The 23306-nt window shown below is 39.6% G+C and overlaps 1 protein-coding gene across 1 annotated transcript in view; it reads left to right on the plus strand.

The window, feature by feature from the left end:
• Positions 1-23306, plus strand: part of LOC126162386 (uncharacterized) — a 113383-nt gene that overhangs the window by 55394 nt on the left and 34683 nt on the right. Inside the window, exon 4 of the mRNA XM_049918862.1 lies at positions 18132-18251. Within this exon, the coding sequence (XP_049774819.1) occupies positions 18132-18251 (120 nt within the window). The remainder of the gene's footprint in view (positions 1-18131; positions 18252-23306) is intronic.

The following is a 23306-nucleotide window of genomic DNA, read 5'->3' on the forward strand; positions in this document are numbered from 1 at the left end:
TGTCGCACCATGCATTAATCCTCTGCAGGTCTTCCTGGAGTACGTACGAGTCTTCTGATGTTGCTACTTTCTTGTAGACAACCGTGTCATCTGCAAATAGCCTCACGGAGCTACCGATGTTGTCAACTAAGTCATTTATGTATATTGTAAACAATAAAGGTCCTATCACGCTTCCTTGCGGTACTCCCGAAATTACCTCTACATCTGCAGATTTTGAACCGTTAAGAATGACATGTTGTGTTCTTTCTTCTAGGAAATCCTGAATCCAATCACAAACCTGGTCCGATATTCCGTAAGCTCGTATTTTTTTCACTAAACGTAAGTGCGGAACCGTATCAAATGCCTTCCTGAAGTCCAGGAATACGGCATCAATCTGCTCGCCAGTGTCTACGGCACTGTGAATTTCTTGGGCAAATAGGGCGAGCTGAGTTTCACATGATCTCTGTTTGCGGAATCCATGTTGGTTATGATGAAGGAGATTTGTATTATCTAAGAACGTCATAATACGAGAACACAAAACATGTTCCATTATTCTACAACAGATTGACGTAAGCGAAATAGGCCTATAATTATTCGCATCTGATTTATGACCCTTCTTGAAAATGGGAACGACCTGCGCTTTCTTCCAGTCGCTAGGTACTTTACGTTCTTCCAGCGATCTACGATAAATTGCTGATAGAAAGGGGGCAAGTTCTTTAGCATAATCACTGTAGAATCTTAAGGGTATCTCGTCTGGTCCGGATGCTTTTCCGCTACTAAGTGATAGCAGTTGTTTTTCAATTCCGATATCGTTTATTTCAATATTTTCCATTTTGGCGTCCGTGCGACGGCTGAAGTCAGGGACCGTGTTACGATTTTCCGCAGTGAAACAGTTTCGGAACACTGAATTCAGTATTTCTGCCTTTCTTCGGTCGTCCTCTGTTTCGGTGCCATCGTGGTCAACGAGTGACTGAATAGGGGATTTAGATCCGCTTACCGATTTTACATATGACCAAAACTTTTTAGGGTTCTTGTTTAGATTGTTTGCCAATGTTTTATGTTCGAATTCGTTGAATGCTTCTCTCATTGCTCTCTTTACGCTCTTTTTCGCTTCGTTCAGCTTTTCCTTATCAGCTATGATTCGACTACTCTTAAACCTATGATGAAGCTTTCTTTGTTTCCGTAGTACCTTTCGTACATGATTGTTATACCACGGTGGATCTTTCCCCTCGCTTTGGACCTTAGTCGGTACGAACTTATCTAAGGCGTACTGGACGATGTTTCTGAATTTTTTCCATTTTTGTTCCACATCCTCTTCCTCAGAAATGAACGTTTGATGGTGGTCACTCAGATATTCTGCGATTTGTGCCCTATCACTCTTGTTAAGCAAATATATTTTCCTTCCTTTCTTGGCATTTCTTATTACACTTGTAGTCATTGATGCAACCACTGACTTATGATCACTGATACCCTCTTCTACATTCACGGAGTCGAAAAGTTCCGGTCTATTTGTTGCTATGAGGTCTAAAACGTTAGCTTCACGAGTTGGTTCTCTAACTATCTGCTCGAAGTAATTCTCGGACAAGGCAGTCAGGATAATGTCACAAGAGTCTCTGTCCCTGGCTCCAGTTCTGATTGTGTGACTATCTCATTCTATACCTGGTAGATTGAAGTCTCCCCCTATTACAATAGTATGATCACGAAACTTCTTCACGACATTCTGCAGGTTCTCTCTGAGGCGCTCAACTACTACGGTTGCTGATGCAGGTGGTCTATAGAAGCATCCGACTATCATATCTGACCCACCTTTGATACTTAGCTTAACCCAGATTATTTCACATTCGCATTCGCTAATAACTTCACTGGATATTATTGAATTCTTTACTGCTATAAATACTCCTCCACCATTGGCGTTTATCCTATCCTTGCGGTATATATTCCATTCTGTGTCTAGGATTTCGTTACTGTTCACTTCCGGTTTTAACCAACTTTCCGTTCCTAATACTATATGCGCACTATTTCCTTCAATAAGAGATACTAATTCAGGAACCTTGCCCTGGATACTCCTGCAGTTTACCAATATTACGTTAACTTTTCCTGTTTTTGGTCTCTGAGGACGGACGTTCTTTATCAACGATGACAATGTTGAGTGTTTATGGAAAAAGTTCAAGGCAATCGTAAAATGCGTTTTAGACAGGTACGTGCCGAGCAAAACTGTGAGGGACGGGAAAAACCCACCGTGGTACAACAACAAAGTTAGGAAACTACTGCGAAAGCAAAGAGAGCTTCACTCCAAGTTTAAACGCAGCCAAAACCTCTCAGACAAACAGAAGCTAAACGATGTCAAAGTTAGCGTAAGGAGGGCTATGCGTGAAGCGTTCAGTGAATTTGAAAGTAAAATACTAGGTACCGACTTGACAGAAAATCCTAGGAAGTTCTGGTCTTACGTTAAATCAGTAAGTGGCTCGAAACATCATGTCCAGACACTCCGGGATGATGATGGCATTGAAACAGAGGATGACAAGCGTAAAGCTGAAATACTAAACACCTTTTTCCAAAGCTGTTTCACAGAGGAAGACCGCACTGCAGTTCCTTCTCTAAATCCTCGCACCAACGAAAAAATGGCTGACATTGAAATAAGTGTCCAAGGAATAGAAAAGCAACTGGAATCACTCAACAGAGGAAAGTCCACTGGACCTGACGGGATACCAATTCGATTCTACACAGAGTACGCGAAAGAACTTGCCCCCCTTCTAACAGCCGTGTACCGCAAGTCTCTAGAGGAACAGAAGGTTCCAAATGATTGGAAAAGAGCACAGGTAGTCCCAGTCTTCAAGAAGGGTCGTCGAGCAGATGCGCAAAACTATAGACCTATCTCTCTGACGTCGATCTGTTGTAGAATTTTAGAACATGTCTTTTGCTCGAGTATCATGTCGTTTTTGGAAACTCAGAATCTACTATGTAGGAATCAACATGGATTCCGGAAACAGCGATCGTGTGAAACCCAACTCGCTTTATTTGTTCATGAGACCCAGAAAATATTAGATACAGGCTCCCAGGTAGATGCCATTTTCCTTGACTTCCGGAAGGCGTTCGATACAGTTCCGCACTGTCGCCTGATAAACAAAGTAAGAGCCTACGGAATATCAGACCAGCTGTGTGGCTGGATTGAAGAGTTTTTAGCAAACAGAACACAGCATGTTGTTCTCAATGGAGAGACATCTACAGACGTTAAAGTAACCTCTGGCGTGCCACAGGGGAGTGTTATGGGACCATTGCTTTTCACAATATATATAAATGACCTAGTAGATAGTGTCGGAAGTTCCATGCGGCTTTTCGCGGATGATGCTGTAGTATACAGAGAAGTTGCAGCATTAGAAAATTGTAGCGAAATGCAGGAAGATCTGCAGCGGATAGGCACTTGGTGCAGGGAGTGGCAACTGACCCTTAACATAGACAAATGTAATGTATTGCGAATACATAGAAAGAAGGATCCTTTATTGTATGATTATATGATAGCGGAACAAACACTGGTAGCAGTTACTTCTGTAAAATATCTGGGAGTATGCGTGCGGAACGATTTGAAGTGGAATGATCATATAAAATTAATTGTTGGTAAGGCGGGTACCAGGTTGAGATTCATTGGGAGAGTCCTTAGAAAATGTAGTCCATCAACAAAGGAGGTGGCTTACAAAACACTCGTTCGACCTATACTTGAGTATTGCTCATCAGTGTGGGATCCGTACCAGATCGTGTTGACGGAGGAGATAGAGAAGATCCAAAGAAGAGCGGCGCGTTTCGTCACAGGGTTATTTGGTAACCGTGATAGCGTTACGGAGATGTTTAACAAACTCAAGTGGCAGACCCTGCAAGAGAGGCGCTCTGCATCGCGGTGTAGCTTGCTCGCCAGGTTTCGAGAGGGTGCGTTTCTGGATGAGGTATCGAATATATTGCTTCCCCCTACTTATACCTCCCGAGGAGATCACGAATGTAAAATTAGAGAGATTAGAGCGCGCACAGAGGCTTTCAGACAGTCGTTCTTCCCGCGAACCATACGCGACTGGAACAGGAAAGGGAGATAATGACAGTGGCACGTAAAGTGCCCTCCGCCACACACCGTTGGGTGGCTTGCGGAGTATAAATGTAGATGTAGATGTAGATAATGTCCTCTCTGGTAAGCCGTCAGGTATTTTATCGTTTCGCCCAAGGGGGGGTCCCTCTAACCTAAAAAACCCCCGTGTGCACGCCACACGTACTCTGCTACCCTAGTAGCTGCTTCCGGTGTGTAGTGCACGCCTGACCTGTCTAGGGGGGCCCTACAGTTCTCCACCCAATAACGGAGGTCGATGAATTTGCAACCATTATAGTCGCAGAGTCGTCTGAGCCTCTGGGTTAGACCCTCCACACGGATCCAAACCAGAGGACCGCGATCGACTCTGGGCACTACGCTGCAGATATTAAGCTCAGCTTGCACTCCGCGTGCGATGCTGGTTGTCTTCACCAAATCAGCCAGCCGCCGGAAGGAACCAAGGATGGCCTCAGAACCCAAGCGGCAGGCGTCATTCGTTCCGACATGTGCTACTATCTGCAGCCGGTCACACCCAATGCGTTCAATAGCTGCCGGAAGGGCCTCCTCCACATTACGGACGAGACCCCCCGGCAAGCACACCGAGTGCTCACTGGCATTCTTCCCCGACCTACCCGCTATTTTCCTGAGGGGCTCCATAACCCGCCTAACGTTGGAGCTCCCTATAACTAATAGGCCCGCCCTCTGTGACTGTCGGGACCTTGCCGGAGAATCGGCCACTGGCCCAACAGGCGAGGCATCCTGTGGTGGCTCGGAAACGATGTCATCACCACTAGGAAGCACCCCGTACCTGTTGGAAAGGGGTAAGGCAGCTGCCACGCGGCCAGATCCCACCTTCGCCTTTCGGCCAGGCACGCGCGAGCCCACCACTGTCCGCCATTCACCCTGGAGTGATGGCTGACCGGTAAGATGCTCACTGCCGGAAGACGCAGCGACATCAGGGGTTCCATGTGATTCCAAGGCCACCGAAGTAGGCATAGGTCTCACCACAGTTGCCCCAACGCCACTACGAGCCGACGCCTGCGCCTCGAGCTCGATGAGCCTAACAGACAAAGCCTCCACCTGCCCCCGAAGAGTGGCCAAGTAGAAAACAAAATTACACAGCTGCATGTTGCTCACGTAAACTTGCCATCATAAAAAAAAACAACAACGAAACAAGAATAGAACAGCGCTAGCAAAAAAAAAAAATCACTGCAGATGAACAGAACAACCCAGCTCGACAACACAGGTGGCACTGAACTGGGAATGAGTTGCGCTGTATACGCCCAGCGTCAGAAATGCGTACTACACAAGCTCCGCCCACAGCAATGTTATTCCACTTTTTGTCTTTTGGGTACCCCTTCGTACAATATCACGCACGGAGAACTGGCTACCAAGAAGCTGTGTGCCAGGTAGGTGCCGCGATTGCGCACAGTGACCAATAGCGCCTCTGCCACAACATTTACATTTCAACACAACATCTGGCAATGTTTAATCACAGCCCGCAAGACTTTTTGTGCCGACTTGTGGCTGTAGATGAAACCCGGGTCCATTATGACACACCCGAGACAAAACAGCAGTCAATCCAATGAAAACAATTTGCTGACAGTACCATTTTGTCAACTGTTAAGATGATGGCCACTGGTTTTTGCTATTCTCAACAAGAACGTAGCCAGGATTTTGAAAAGAGAGGGTCCAGAGGACCTTAAAAAGGCTCATCATTTTCATTTCATTTCATCAATGTCCAAAATCTCCATTTTCAGCTAAAGCTGATTAAAGTTTTGCTGCGCAATTCTCAATGGAATTAAACTGCAACAAATTAGTGTACTGACATTTTTTTTCTTTCATTTTATTATTTTATGTACATTGTGGCCCATATATACTTATTTTAAAAAATTACCTAATTCTAATTTTATCAAGGACATTGGCCTTTTTAAAATATTTTCTTCATGTTTTAATATAGGACATTGGCCCTTATGTTATTAATACATGACTGCTTTTTACGTTGTTACAAATTATTATTACTGAAATACCACATTTATTTGTCACGAAACGTGCAAATTCGGGCTAATAACAATATTTAGAAAGTATTAGAGCATTATGTAAGAGGAAAGAACACACAATTAGAATACTGTATGTCTAAATTTTTTTTATTTTGTAGTAATATTTCATGTACAACATGCAGATGATACTTTCAAACTGTTCAAGAAACAATGTAGATACAACATGTAAGAACGGTTTAGTTATTACTAGTTTTAAGTAATAGTGTCATTGATTACAACTTGTTTGTACACATACATTAGAAGTTATAAACAAAGTAGAAATTAGAACTTTACGAGATAAAGACTGCTACTAGGTCAGTTAAAACACACACAGTTCTCCTCGTCTTCGAACTCACAATCAGTGCCATCATCCCCATCGGAGGTGCATGTCAAACTATTGACGAAAGTGGAGTAGTACATCCTGCCACTGCTACTTATGAATGGCATCAAAGATTTCAGGTCATTTAATTTTTCTTTTGACGGAGGAAGTGGTTGGTTTGATATAGGCTGTTTTTGCTCCCATGCCGTTTCCCTTTTTTTCTACTTATGTCCAATACTTTGAACGGCACATTATCTTGAAAAGTGGTTTTGTACAACAACTTGCCATGTGAACCTTCATTAAACGCAATTTTAATCCACCTAACACTGTTCCAATACACAGTTTCCGCGTCGGTATTTTCAGTCTTGTGGATGAAGATGTTTTTCATGAGGGACTTGAAATCAAAGAACTCCCTTTGCTCCATTTCGAATACAATAAGGTTTGGATCACACTGTATGTACCTGATGAAGGTCACCCAATCCCTTGGAATTTCAATGGGGTCTACAGATTTTTTCTTTGCTCTCTCAATAAGGGCATGAATTGTGTCAGCTTCCATATGAGTATGACCTGGCTCTAAGAATTTATGGTGGATAACAAGTGGATGCCCATCTTCTTGACGTTTTTGCACGACATAAAGGAACATTGCGCGAACAAAGATGCTTCTTGTTTGACCTGGACAACAGTCGCTGTAGAATATTACTTCTGATACTTCTTTGTCTAATACATTGTTTAGGTACTTCATCAGACACGAAGCAATTTCTTGGCTACCACGTTTGGCAATGGTTTCATCCCAAATGAAGCACATTTTTCGTTTTGGATTAGCTTGATTACATCTTGTCTCATATAGTGTGAGATTATAGCTCCAGAGCTGCCTCTTGTAAAAAGATACTGCATTCACTAAAAACGGCGCTGCAAGGTACTTTTGCAAATCGAAGGAAACGACAGCTAGCTTTTTATCCTGCAAAAACAACTTCTTGTCTATATCCTTTTGTTTATACGCAGCTTCAGCAAAGTCAAGGTGTTCATTTTTCAACTTTTCAGCATTTATTCGCTCTTCTTCTTGGTCGGTAGATTTAATAATCATATCAAATTTATCACATTTTGCGCAAGAATCATTTTTGGGCTTTTTAAATTGATAGTAGGAATTTCCCACAAACATCTGCCTGTAGAAAGACCTACTCTGAGGTATGATGTTGTTCTCTGTACAAAAGTCCACTTATAGTTTGTACATGTTAGAAATTGACAGATCGGGTGAAAGGTACTTTCTTGCAGTATGTGAAAGAGAGTAATGAGATTCAATGGCAGGAAACATCTGTATATAATCGAGAATAATCTTCCGTGTCTCTTGTGACACTTTTGGCTGGTTCCCATGCTTTCCCCGCCGATCTTCAACACACATACCTGAGTTCGAGTTCCTTTTTTTCTCCGTTACATCTCGGACTTTTTTTAAGGTGACGTCAAGTGTATTTAAAAACATTTTTTGGCAGAGTGCAATATGCTCACCAGATTTAGGGAGTGAATAAAGGCGAGTGAATTTTCACCTTCTCTCCAATTCTCTACCATCTAGTAATCTTTGGCGAGCTTTACCTTTTTCACAAACCAATCCTGCTACGAATTGGTTTTTTGCTTCCTTACTTAATGACTAATAGCCTGCAAATACAGTTTCTTTCAATTTCACTGAATTTTTCGAACCACTTCAGCCTATATGTACAGGCTGCTTTAAGACCTTTGGCCTTAACCGTTTTTCCTGTAGCATTTTTATATTCTAACCCTGCATTTTTTTCTTTTCTTCCTTATTTCTCTTGCCCACGAGTTTGGTAATATTTCCTTCAACCTATTTTCTTCCATGTGTTTTCGTTGTCTTTGCATTTTGTTCCTGAAATAAATTGTCCTGTTCATTCTCGTCATTATTCAATTCACTCAAAGCATTCATTTCATTTGGTGTGTTCACGACATTCAGTTCCAAGGATATTACGAATAATACATTTCACGTTAATTACAACATCGTTCTTGTAGTAAACTTTGAAGAAGTGATGTATCGCCGTCCCACAAGTGAAGCCTTTTACTCAACGATACGTAGTACCAAATGACAATCTGTAGCCGCCTTCAACTATAAATATCGCTGAACTACGCATATTGTCCAAAGCTCACGCAAAACAGTATTACAATTAAATAGAGTCTGCCGTAGAAATAAACGATTTTCCCCAAGTCTAGGTACGTACTGCTATAAAAGTAACGAAAAAATAATTTTTATATCATTGGTTCTACAATTGAAAGTCATTACAGTTTGAAGACGATAATACAACATCTGAAAAACAGTTTAAACTACTAAACAAAACACTGAGTAAAAATAATTATTTTGAATGTTTTTAAATAGATTAAAAATATTTAATACATACTTCAGTCATTAAAATCGTTATGTGAATGTCTCGTATTTCAACTACCTTTGCATGACAGCAACAGGCAAACTATAAACTACATCAACCAATTCAGTTAAATACACACCCCAAGAAAAAGAAAAGCACATGTAAAGAAAAACAAATGACTACAATTTCAGAACAACTGGATTATTTATTCAAGAGAAAGAGCTTTACAAACTGAGCAAGCAAGTAATGCGTTGGTCCAACTATAGCCCTTGTGGAAGCATTTATTCGACTTAGGTCCGTTTTCCTGACGTATATCATGCTAAATTCTGCCCAATTGGCGCATTAGAAAGTCGAAATCCCGAGCTGGTTGGAGGGTCCTACCCATAAAGCTCCAGACATTCTCAAATAGGGACATATTCGGTGAGTCTGCTGGCCAAGATACGGTTTGGAAAGCACGAAGACAAGCAGTAGAAACTCTCGTCGTGTATCGACGGGCATTATCTTGCTGAAATATAAGCCTAGGATGGCTTACCACGAATGGCAACAAAACGCGGCGTAGAATATCGTCGACGAACCGCTGTACTGTAGGTGTGCCGCGAATGACAACGAAAGGGGTTCTGCCACGATAAGTAATGGCAACCCAGACCGTCACTCCGGGCGACAGTGAAGCTGGCATCCCACTGCTGTCCAGGGCGTCTCCACATACGTCTTCGCTGTTCATCAAGACATACTTCGAAGCGGGACTCATTGCTGAAGACAGTTCTACTCTAATTAATGAGACTCCACGCCGAAGACATGTCCGGAGACTCCATAAAGAAGGACAAACCATTTTACTCGTCAGTGATCTTGGCGTTTTTACCAAGCAGAGTTGTCATCTCGTTCGTTACTTAGGAGTACTGTATTTTGTCAAACCACTAGAAAGCAGTCATGCTCCAATTTCCCTTCACTCTCTAAGGCCATGTTACACTCGTCTTCTTTTCAGTCTGGATTTGAACTAGGAAGTGATCAGTAATGGATGAGCGCGAATCGTTTGGGGCATTGTCATTCTTTTCTTACTGGCAGGGCTGTTGGAATAAACAGATCTCATATTGTTCTGTTCGACAGAGAAACTAGAACAATTTCCGATTGCGATAATGCAAGGAATCTAGAATTATTCAGCATTATGCAATCCCAAATTTCTTCATTTGCATCTGTCACTTTTTGCATTGTAAAAAGATCATTTCCTACATTACAGTATATCTCGGCAGATAAACGCATGAGTCTAAATAAGGAAAATGCGGATGATTATTTAGTCATCGTGTGGCTTTTAGTGTCAGCAGTCTCCAAAGAGATGTTCAGCTTACCTTCGATGCAGCTCTCTTCATTTAAGCAGAGACGTTGCATCTTCAGGGGAATTGCATTCTGTCAGGGAAGGGAGAAATTCGAAAGGAATGAAGTGTGGCCCATAATAAGGGACCAATCTAAAATTTGCCTAAACTGAAAATGGGGAAAAACCACAGAAAACTACTATCAAGGTTGAGAATGAATTCCACGGATTTGCCTATACTCAGCGCCTCAATCTGCAAAACTACCCCAGTTGGTGGAAAATTTGGAAGAAGAGGTTAATGTAGAATTTTTTAAAAATAAAATAACATGTATAACAACGAAAGATGGAATTCCGATATTCCGTGTTTTGCCTTTAATTGTGCATGTTCAGTCATCTGATGGTGCATAATGCATGCATATTACAAAATTTATTAGTGCATGGAATTCTAGGCTCAGTTTTAGAAGGGCGTAATCAGAGTTTGGACGAAAGGGGGAGGCGGGGGGGAGTGTAGGCGGATACAGGGCAAAGTCGACTCTTGACGAATTCAAGAAGCCTTCTGAAAAAATCTTTTAGAAACGAACGAAATATAAAACGTGCTGTCATCACATACCCCTTTCGCTGTGCACAAGCCTCTCCCTATCCTTCCATATCGGAACTGGTTTTCATAATTGTCACTCACGTGACGACATTGGACTATATTTTGCCATTTGAGGAGCTAATGATGGAATTTTGCGCATTTTTCTTAAAACAAATGCAACCACCGCCGTTTGAACGATAATTTGTTGATCGACGCGATTTTTGAGAGGCACGGGCAAATCCAAATCTATTTTGAAGCACTGCTTTAATTTAGTGTTATTTCTAATGTTGTTCAGCGCTCAGCTGCCTTGTGAAATACTAAAATATTGCAACCCCAAAGATCTATCAGTCTCCAAATAAAGACTTCAGTGCATTATAATAGCGCAAACAAATTTTTCAGTTACCGTAACGCTGGTGTACGAATCAAAATCGCTTTTCTTTCTTGTTTGTTACAAACTTATCGACAATTAGAAACTATCACAACAGCACACGGCATAAAAACAATAAACGCCAGAACATCTTATATTAAATTCAACTGCAAGTAAGAACTGAACTGATCGATGTGCTTGTTAATTATCGATAGTGTGTAGGGTAAAGTAGCCTAAATCGCACCACTTTTCATAAAAACTGCTGTAGAAGCCTCAAAATGTTCTATTTCAGTTATATTTGTAAATAGAAATGAAAATCTGTGTTTTCGGTACAAAAAGCATTTAAAAGAAATTTTTGCCATAATATATACTATTTATTTTTGACAATTTTGTAAAACTCTGCAAATGGCGCCATTTACGCTACTGGTTTCCTAAATTGCACCACAGGATGTCAAAATCGCACCTGTTCCTACTGTTATGCGGTTTTTTGTTGAAAATTTGTTTTTAAATTTAAGGGTATACTCCATATAATAAATTATTTATTTCACTGAATGTATCACACAAATTGCCTCGTAGAATATTTGTCATAATGCTTTGCTGTTGTTGGAAAAAAAGAAAATAAATTTATCATTGTTCAGGTACAGTTTAACTTATGTACAAAACTCACACTGAAAAGTCATTTCATGTTTTAAAACTCCAGCACAGGTTTCATGAGCCCATTTTCTACAGATTGAGCATTGCACCACATCTTCCACCACACTTTCTTCACAAATGAAGCGAAACCAGTCATCTACATCAATGTCAATCTGAAAATTTTCTAGAGATGATAACGATGAACCAGTGGTATTTTCGATGCTTCTCTGATTCTTCCTTTTGAAGGGTCCAAGCCCATCAGTTGATTTAAACACTTTCTTTGCAACATGGAGTGATTTTTTGTCCCTAATATCTTGCAATGTATTCTTATACGTGCTTGAAGTCAACAGTTCTGCTTTCTGAGCACCTTTCTTTAATCTTTTTCTTTGTTTGGTAACCGGTTTTGACAAAGGACTTATTTCATGGACGGTCACAGCAACACTTCTGGAAGGGCTAATTTGAAGTGGTTGCGATACCTTTGTATTTGCTGCATTGGAGAGGCCTTCTTCAGCTTCTTGACGCCCATTCTCAGCAATGTCATTGGGAAGAGTTAGGCACATTGGCGTCTCTTCAGGTTGATTTGTGTTGCTTTTCTGTGAATGGGTAATGACTGGAACAAAGTCAGTATCGGAAAAGACATTTCTGTCTACGGGTCAGATTCCAGTGGTTCTGAAACCATTCATCGCATTGCTCAAGGTCGCTGCTCGACTGTACGCTTCGGAAAGTAGAAAACAAATCTCGAACTGAGTCACAGGAGGCTCATTAGCTCGCAGCCAATTGCACAGTGCGTCATCATAATAGGCTTGCAACGGCTTGAATATTGCCACATCCAGGGGCTGCAAACGGTGTGTAGTGTGCCCTGGAAGTTGTGAAACACCATGCGACCTTGCAAGTTTAATAGTTTTAGGATTCTTTGAATGCGTCGAGTGTCCATCCCACACAAGAACTTTTCTCTCTGCTGATGGTTTGACATATGCAATAAAATGCTAGGTTAGTTAGGTTTAAGTAGTTCTAAGTTCTAGGGGACTGATGACCACAGAAGTTAAGTCCCATAGTGCTCAGAGCCATTTGAACCATTTTTTGAATTTTCCACAAGAGCTCCTGGTGGAGCACCAGTTTTCAGGGAAGCATGCATCCTAAGCCTCTTAAATATTACCATGGGGGCCATATAATTACCACTAGCACTCGCTCGACAGACAATTGCAGCGTTAGTTCCTCTTTCGGCACTAGAAACACTACCCACTTGATGTTTTCCCTTCTGTGCTAATATCTTAGGAGATTTCTTTTGTTCAGTTGACAAACCCGATTCGTCAACACTGAAAATGGTCAGTGCATTTAGTTTATGCTCGTCTACAATTTTTTCCAGAATATCAAAAAACTTGTTAATATTTTCTTTATTACAACCTCTAGCCCTAGCAATAGATACATTTTTCAGGCTGTCATAACGTTAGTGTCGGATGACGTTTCACAAACGCGTAGAACCATTTCTTACCAGCCATTTTTTTCTCTTTACTGAATGGATTGTCAAGATGGGGATTAGCCTCAAGTATTTGAAAAGCTAACTTCCTTACATCAGTTATCGTAAGACCGAACAGGTTCTCTTCGAATTCTAAAATGACATTAACAAGGTCTTCTTCAGCTGAAAGTGGTAGTGCTGTTTGTCTCCCATTCATTGCCCCATTGTTGCCACGGTTGACTCCCCGTATAACTTCACTTCGAATATGTCTTAGAAACGTTTTCTTTGGTATTTCATATTTTCTGCAACATTCGTTAAGTTTTATTTTCCCTTTTTTAAAATCCTCCAACGCATGTGTCATACTTTCTGGAGAGCACTTCCCGTATTTCCTCCCAGCCATCATAATGGAAATCTGCAATGAAGAAGGGAAAAAAATAATACCTGTTATGAAACGTCACCGCGAAATTATTTTTCTTAATTTGGGAATATTAGACTCCATAAATGTATTAAAAGATTTAGCCTAAATGACTTGTATTACTAAGGTTCTTAAATCGCACCAGTAAAGATTCCTAAATCGCACTGGTGCTATTTCGGCAACTCAGCAGTGGTGCGATTTCGGCAACCACGCCATTTTGTGAGTTTGTCATGCTGAGAGCTAAACAATTGATAGAATGACAATTATAACGATGTCAAAGAGTACTTAAACATATCTTAATTATATGTAATAGATATGAATGAAATTATGTTTCGTACCTTAGTAGCAGGCTCCTTACGAAAAGTACACAAGCCTGACATACAAATCGTCACTTCTCTTGTAAACCAAATACAACACAAACCACCGCAGCCACTGAAACCCAACTATTGTAGCATCCTGGGAGTGTTTCCTAGTTCAAACTACTCCCGCTAGGTGGTGCGTAAGTATGACCGGCATATCTAAAAAAAATGGTGGTGCGATTTGAGAGCAGGTGCAATATAGGCTACTTTCCCCATCGCGTTTTCATCGGATGATTGAAAATCAAGATCTTTCGGTTTCACTAGAGGGCAACTAGGTCGTGTGTAATTTCATTTGGGTGATGGGGGTGGGGGAGGGTCCATACCCCCGTTTGACTATGTCCTTGTTTCCAATCCTAGTAGATTACTTGTAAAAAGGCAGAACCATAACTGTACCCTATTATGATTCATTGGAATATCGTTTGAAACTTGCGTTGGCAGAAATAGACCGAGATTGACTCAAAAATGTGCCCTTTCGCCCGGATAATGCATTTCACAAATCAGCTATAACAATAGAGAAAGTGCACGAATTGGGTTTTGAACTGGTTCCTCATCCACCCTGTTGTCCAGACTCAGCACCAAGTTGCTTCTTCCTGTTCCCTAACTTGAAACACTGCTTGTTGCGAAGAGATTTTCATCAAATGAGAAGTGACAGTTGCAGCTATGAGAAGTGACAGTTGCAGCTAACGAGTATTTTACAAGAGCTGGACAGAACCTAATTTTCCAATGAGATGAAAAAGTTGGAAGATCGCTGAACCAAATGTATAGCCGTCAAAGGAGACTATGTCGAGAAGTAAGGTTATGAAACAAACATTCTTTCTTACTTTTCTACCAGACTTGTCAAACAACCCTTATATGTTTCAGAGAGCACGCGATATTTACGATTTTTCTCACTTGTAATGGTTCTTATAATTGACAGTCTTACATGTATCCCAGGCTTCAATGGTCATCGCTGGCCACTACTTTCTCCCGTTTTTGGGGCAGCCTACAAATTCCGTGGTAGAAGAACTGGGAATCTTTTGAAGAGATCCATGAATTCATCCAATTTTGCACTTGTTCATGTAACCGGAAGCGCTGGTCAGCCAGACCCTGTGCCATTTATCGAGTAATGTATCAGAGGGATTAATGTCTAGAGAATCGGCGGGTAAGATAGAACTTCCCATTTCAACGTTTCCAAGTGTGTTATGAAAGGTTTTGCAACACGGGGTCGAGTATTGTCAAGCTCGATAATGATCTCCTATGATTGTTGCCATCGGTTTGAGTAGCTTTGAAAACCTGCTCTCTTCCACAACCATGCTGGTCTTCGACGTCAAAATCATCGTTCTTGAAACCATTCTCTGTACGGTTGCATCGCCATAGGTCTTACCCAGCATTTTATGAGTTTTAGCCGCAGATTTCTTTATGTTAGAGCAGAAAATTAAAGCTTCTCGCAAATGGCATGAATAAAGCTCTTAAGTTGACATATTGAACCGAGAATAACTCTATTGATGCAATCACAAATCGACCAATATTTTGATGGCATTATGTTTACAAATGGACAGCAGAAGTAACGTTGTAGACCTAATAACTTGGAGAGGTCAAATTTTTGTTTCATCATATCCTTCAGCATTACCTCAGACATTTTAGGACAATACCCTCTACACTTTTCCTTTTGTTTCGATCCAGGTGGTGGCTCTCATTATAGATATTTATCCCAACACTAATCACTACAAATATTCAAATTTTTTGGAGCTCCCTCTGACATGACATCAATGATTGTATTTCCCAGTAGATTTGGCAGTTAATGCCTGCTTGGTCACTGCATGCTAATAAATTTCTGACAAGTATGCAAGCACTTACTCTGCTATGTATATCATTGCCATGTTAGCAACCTTAATGCAATAAATTAGTTCGTTCATATAACAGAGATGAAACCAAACTACTATAGGTTTAGAGAGGATGCTTACACATACCATACAGTCTAATATGATGACACATACTTGGTGTTGCAACAATTATCCATGTAACATCTTTATTAGTTATAGTATGCAGTTTGTTCTTGAGGTTCTCAGTTTCGTGGTGAGTTACCACATGTATGAGTGTGATCATATCTTTTAATGTAAAGTCAGTGATCATACAGAAGTATTTGCTTATATTAAACTAGAACACAAAATCCGCTCATTCTGGCTCACAGCTGTCACTTCATTTCCATTTTGCAGAACTCATTAGTTTTACATGGTAAAAACACAGAAGATATACAGCAGAGTTTCTGTGAAGCTTAGAAACCAGATACTGGCAAAATTGATACTGTCAAGGTGGCTGGTGAATCATGCCTGGGGAGCTCAGTCAGTAAGAGCTTTGTCCATGAAACACAAGGTTATGAGTTTACATCTGTCTGACCCACAATTTTAATTTGTCAGGAAATCTCGGAACAGCAACACTCCTTTGCATACTGAAAGACCCATTAAAGATACAAAATAATTGTAATGCGGACACTGACACTTTGTCCATACCTCTCCTTTCAGAGCAAATATTTGTATGTAGACAGCACCTACTTAGCACAATAGAGAATTCAATAAATTTAGTAGCTTTCCTATTAATTCTGTCCGCCCCCGGTAGCTGAGTGGTCAGCGCGACAGACTGTCAATCCAAACGGCCCGGGTTCGATTCCTGGCTGGATCATCATTTCATCCCCATCGACGCGCAAGTCGCCGAAGTGGCGTCAAATCGAAAGACTTACACCAGACGAACGGTCTACCTGAAGGGAGGCCCTCGTCATACGACATTTCATTTCATTTCCTATTAATTCTATTACAGTCTTTTTACTGCATATTTCAATTTGTACTGTATTCCAGAGACCATAAAATCGGCTATTGCTGAGTATTGCTTTTAACAATATTTTGCAAATTCATGTATATTTACTTATAAAAAAAGGATCTCGAAATTCTCATACTTAATGCCCCAAACATTTACTGTATATTAGGCTTTGTTACTGGTAATGAAACGCAATTTGATCTTAACTGTGATCTGCACAATCAAAATACAAGACACAAATACAACTTCCATGTAAATGTTGTCTTCTTGTCAAGGGTTCAGAGTGGAATTATACACTAATGTATTCAATGAGCTCCCAATTAACATAAAGCAAGAAACTGGAACTCTGAATAAGTTCAAAAAAAAAAAAATAAGAACATACCTCATTAGCCATTATTTCTACAAATCATCTGAATATCTAGTTTCAAAGACTGAGAAATTCCCCTAGCTACATAACAAGTAGCAATGTTTGTTATAAAGTTGCATGACAACCAGAAACGTACTGTGAACAGCACTCAGTATTTACAGAAGTCAGTAAATACATTCTTTGAAATGTAACAATGCAATTAAGTAAATACTAAGCAACGAAAGGAGATAAACAGTGGCTGTTTAGTATAACTAAGGAGGAGGCACTTTTTTCCAAAGCAGTGGCTTTCTTTCTAATATATTTAATTGAGTTTAGCTGGCACAAGCACAAATACCATCGGGTGGTATATTGACAGTTTACTGTTAATAAGAATGCTAAAGATTAAATGGGTACATCAGACAATGAATTAAGAGAAAAGGAATTTCTTGCAAAATCTAACTAAAAGAAGGGCATCAAGGAATAGTAATGGAGGAAAGTGTGTATGTTTGAGGGGGGGATGGGGAGGGAAGGCAGAGGAAGTGCGGCGAGGGATAGGAGGAGTAGAAACTGTTAAGGGGAATCAAGGCTTGACTGCAGTATGCAGATTCAAAGGCCTCCAGTGGAAATGGATGTAGGCTGCAGGAGTTGTGGAGATTTGAAGGGGCTTGCACAGAATAGACTAGCTAGTAGAACTGTATCAAACCACTCTTTGAAATGAAGACAACAGCAGTGGCAGCAGCAGTAGCAGCAGCACACAGATGAAGTTTCTATGGTATGCTTATCTTTGTTCAAGTGTACATTAACTCATTCCAAAATCTATGGACAATGATGAATGAATGAATCAAGGAAAAATTACAGTACCATAACAAATATTCAAAGTGAAGAATATTTATCTTATTCACCCCAAGAAGTCTGTTACATCCTATAACATCTAAGTTCTTTTTTGAAATGATATATTGCAAACAGTTATGCTAACAGCCATAACATACAAAAATCGTGAATAATTTACAGCTGTCAAGATGTGTTGTATGTAAATACCAAATGTATAGCTACTTATCAGTTTGTTTCAGACTGCTTTTTTTCAATATTAGCTTTATTTTCCTTTCACAGACCTATGGTGCATCCATGCTGGATGGTATTTTTACAGGATATACGAAGTTCAAATATAATATGTGCAGGAGCAGTAATAGCTAATAATGTAGTGCTGACAACAGCAACCTGTGCAACAAGGTAAGCAAACAGATTTGGATCGTACAAGAATTATATGATAATACAGACATATGCACATACATTTTAGCATTTCATTATTTATTTCTTTAAATATTATGAAATAGGTTTAAGATAGGAAGTTCTTTTTTATTATTTAAATTTCACAGATTCATAAAGAGGGCTATAAATAAATTTTAACATTTCGTCTTACAAATTTCTATTTTAACCCAAATAATATAAATAACTGCTCTAACCTTTCCTCTCACAATAATCATGTCTTTAAAGCCACAAAACATTGCTTATAGGGCCTGATGGGCAAACAAACAAGGAGAGCTAGAAGGAAAATGATAACCTCTTGCTGTGCTATTATTTTCATTGGATTATAAAAGAATCTTTCCGAAGAAGAAGAAGAAAAACATAGAACAGATTCGTCAACAGCATCTTTGTGATTCAAGCAAAACTATTTAAAACTCATTCTGTTACCTTATTAAAAATTTTCCTTTTTCTGCAAATCCAAAGCTACCTTCTTCATCACTTTTCATGTATGCTTTCTAATAAACTGAATTTTTGAGCAAAATAGCACGCCTTTTAACAGTTGCCACCTTTTCAGCAGCAAATGATTCCTGCTCTACAGAATGGATCTCCACAGAGATTAATCTGTTCCAGTATTTCAGCACAAAACAAAAAGTTGACAACCTTGTCATTTCTTTCATGTTTCACAAGTAGCTTGTCAACCTCGTCCATAAACAAACCTCCACCTTCAACCAAATCCAAAATTTGCTACAGTTCTATAAGTAGTATCTTATTGCTTCAGTGATTCAATGGCTACAGCACCTGTTGTTATAACATCAACTAGCTTATAACTTTCCAAAGCCATCTCTGAAACGGACTTCCTTAATTCTCATATTCATAGCAACACAAAGTCACAAAAGTTCATGAGCGCCACAGCTCATGCTCTACACCTTTGAAGTAGTAGTAGTTTTTTCATGTGTGGTTTACTGTTGTAGATGATGGGCATGTCATAGTATGGCAGTTTAAGAACAAAATAAAAATAGACATAATTCATATACACAGATATTTACATACTTACAGGTTTCTTGACAAGAGTGGGGCAGATAGTAATCTGTGGCATTATAGTACAAACCATTACAGTATTTTCCTGATGTAATTTAGGAAATCCAAGGAAAACCTAAATCAGGATAGCCGGATGGAGACTGGAATCTCTATCCCTCAAAATACAAGTTTAGGGTGTTTACTTTATTCACAATACTGTGCATAATACTGTTTTGCAAATAAATTATTTAATAATAAAAAATCTGGTACTATACATCCATTAATTTTTCAATAGCAATCTCTGACCATACTGTACACACATTATTTCATAATGTAACACTACATACACATTATCAGCCGACAGGACCCTGGTGATGGTTTGGCTTTCATTTAGTACACAACTTCCCATTTGCTTGCCTGAAAAGGTGAGTCACATCCTTTCATAATGAATGAGATGTTGAGCTCAGAAAGAGGGTATTTATTATTATCCACTGCAGATCTTTGGAATAAGGTTTTCAGTAAAGTAAAAATGATCATAGTGTGAAAAAAGGTGTGGTGGTGGCTGTGGTTAGTGTTTAACGTCCCGTCGACAATGAGGTCATTAGAGATGGAGCGCAAGCTCGGGTTAGGGAAGGATTGGGAAGGAAATCGGCCGTGCCCTTTCAAAGGAAAAAAGGTTTGAAATGACATATATTATTATTATTATTACTATTGGTGACTAGAGGACCACACAAAGTATGCATTAGATGTTTTCCCAGGCACCACACTTATTTCAGTTTCTTTCTTTTTTCTGACCAAACTGCTCCCATATTGAATTCCTTGACCTATTGGTTCATTTTGTGGTTGGATGTGTGTCCTTGTCCAAGACCTTCAGGTCTCTTGTGATTTTGGTGGTCCACTTCATGTTCTTCACATTTTTTGTGTACTACAATATCCATTTAATTTGTAATGTGTGTAGCATTTTCCTGATATGCACTCATAAAATTCCAGTTGACTTTTCTTCATGTCATGTACTGTGATAGATATCTGTTCAGTCTCTTGTCTACTACACAAACCATCTAGTGTCTTGTTGGGCCATACCGTATTTCTGATGAGTCTTCTCTCCAATTTTTTTGATTTTTTTTGTGCACCTTGCTGCTCCATGACTATGCTCAAGTCATCTTTTGGCATCTCTGCCTGTGAGCTGCTTTCTCTATCCTGTTTGCCTTTATCATCTCTGCAACATTTTTTTTTTTTCACATCTAATCTGTTTTCTTGAAAGAGATCTGTTGTCTCACCTTTCCAGCGTTCTCTTTTGGGATCTTGATTTGCTTTACTGCAGTTTCCGTGCTGCCTGTGAGTACTGCAAGATCACCAGCAAAAGACAGGTAGCCAATAACTCATCCTTTTATTTCCTAGACTGATTGATTTATGAAGTCCCTGTATCTTCAAATATTTTTCCCATTCCCTGACAGCTGTCTCTAACACTACACAGAACAGTGGTGCAATACCATCTTCCTGTCTCACTCCTGTTACAATCTCAAAGGGCTCTGACGACTATCTTATGAATTTAATATTGGATCTGGTGTTTGTTAGTGTCTGATAATGTCGAGACCACTATTTACAGTTCTTGGATTATCCCAGAACTGTCTTCAAACTGAGTATCTGTTCAGCACAGGATATTATTATTATTATTATTATTATTATTATTATTATTATTACTAACTTGTGTAACGTTTTCTTACTGAAACTTTCCTCCATGCCATCTAACAAGTAAACCTAACCAACGGATACACTTCGATTCTGACAGACTTTAAATATGTTTTAGTGCAGAGCAAAATAAGAGTGACATATTTTTTTGTGTGTGTTGATACAGCCATTAAGAGGGTGAAACACCCTCTTGAATAAATTCAATTTAATATTTCTTTAAATAAAAGTTCTATCATTTTTAATGTGGTGGTGCACACAGTTTTTTTTTTTTTTTTTTTTTTCTCCAAGATACCCAGCACTTGGTGCACAAAATCAAAGTGCATTCGACATATTTTTGACATAAGCAATTCTGCACTTCCTTACTACTGTCTGGATTTACAATAATATTATAACAATAATTTACAAACAATTTCAAATGTAAAATAATTAAATCTGATAATGTTACAACTAGAAAACAACAAAAATATGGCAAATATAAAAAAGAAAACAAAAAAAATACAAGATCAAAAGACAAATAAAATTAAAAGAATATCTATATTTAGAACAATACATGTACAATATACATTTAGAATATGCACTGACAGAAAAGAATTTGCAACACTAAAAAAATAATTAATATATAAATAGAGTAAAGAATTTTAGGATACATTTGTCTAGGTAATGTAGCCAAGTGATTAACACTGCAGGATTACAGATTAATATGACCGCAAGACAAGCCATAGCAAATGGTAAACACTGGTACATTAATAACCAGTGTAACTGCCAAAAAGCTGAATGCAAGCATGAAAACATGCATGCACTGTGTTGTACAGGTGCTGGATGTCAGTTTGTGGGATGGAGTTCCATGCCTGTCGCACTTGATCGGTCAATGGAGGCATACTTAATGTTGTTTGTGGATGACGCCAGAGTTGGAAAGCACCCCCTGGAGTGCTGTTCATGAATAGCAGCACAATAGGTTGAATCACCAGACTAATGTACAGGTATGCAGTAAGGGTGCACAGGATAGCCTCAAGTGTGATCCTGGTGTCATAGAAACCCACACCCCAGATCATAGCTCCAGGTGTAGGTCCAGTGTGTCTAGCACACAGACAGGTTGGTTCCAGGCTCTCAAATGGCGTACTTCTAACCAACACACAGCCATCACTGGCACTGAGGAAGAACCAGCTATCATCAGAAAACACAACATTCCTCTAACCTGGCCTCCAATGAGCTCTCGCTTGAAATCACTGAAGTTGCAGATGGCGGTGGTTTTGGGTTAGTGCAATGCACATTACAGGGCATCAGGCTAGGAACTGTCCTTGAAGTAACTGATTTGTAAAAATTTGTTGTGACACTGTGGTTCCAACTGCTGCTCAAATTGCTACTTCAGATGCAGTACAATGCACCAGAGCCATACGCCAAACGCATTTGTCATCCCTCCAGTAGTGCCATGTGGCCATCTGGAGCCTAGTTTTCTTGCAACTATACATTCTTGTGATCACCGTTGCCAGTAATGATGTACAGTGACTACATTCCTGCCAAGTGTTTCTGCAATATCACAGAAGGAACATCCAGCTTCTCATAACCCTGTTACCAACCCCACTGAAACTCAGTGGGTTGTTGATAATGACGTCTTTGTCAAAGGCATTCTTGAATAACAGTAACTCCCCACCTGTAATCTCAAACGTAACTAATGCTCATGACTATTACAGCATATATTTAAAGCAAACCTGATTTGCATCCTCATCATGGCACTACTAGTGGCAATCTTATGCGATGGTGCAAAATTTGAAAACACATTATCTTTCAGGTGTAGAAAAACACCTACCATATTTTGTTTATGTCCCACAACTCCTTCTTGGTATTGCAATAGTTTTGTGTCAGTGTGTATATCTGGGAAATACTTATTAAACAATACAACATGACAACTGGCATTGCAGCAGACACGTATCGGGTGTGTGCACAGCAGTCTGGAGATATTTCTGGTATTTTCTGACACATGCATCTTTGGAATACCATATATGACTGAATTGGATATTAATGATGCTGTATGGTTTGCTATTCATCAAATGCCAAATGAAAAACAAGATAGTGGGAAGGGGGGGGATTTCGAAAAAAATGCCTTTTCCGACAATTCTGGGTGCACCATTGTAACGTGATTGAGCTTTTATTTGAAGTCTTTTTATACCTGTCACCAGTTCAGTGGTATTTATACAGAAATATTTATTAAACTCAGTTTTTTTCAAAGGGATGTTGCACATCCTTAATGGATATATGGGTACATACAAAAAATGCGTGTAGCCTTTGGATAAGTTTACTTGTAAGTAATCCTTCACTGTAGGTAATTAATTTTAT

The sequence above is a fragment of the Schistocerca cancellata genome, chromosome 1 (genome assembly GCF_023864275.1).
Source record: "Schistocerca cancellata isolate TAMUIC-IGC-003103 chromosome 1, iqSchCanc2.1, whole genome shotgun sequence".
NCBI lineage: Eukaryota > Metazoa > Arthropoda > Insecta > Orthoptera > Acrididae > Schistocerca > Schistocerca cancellata.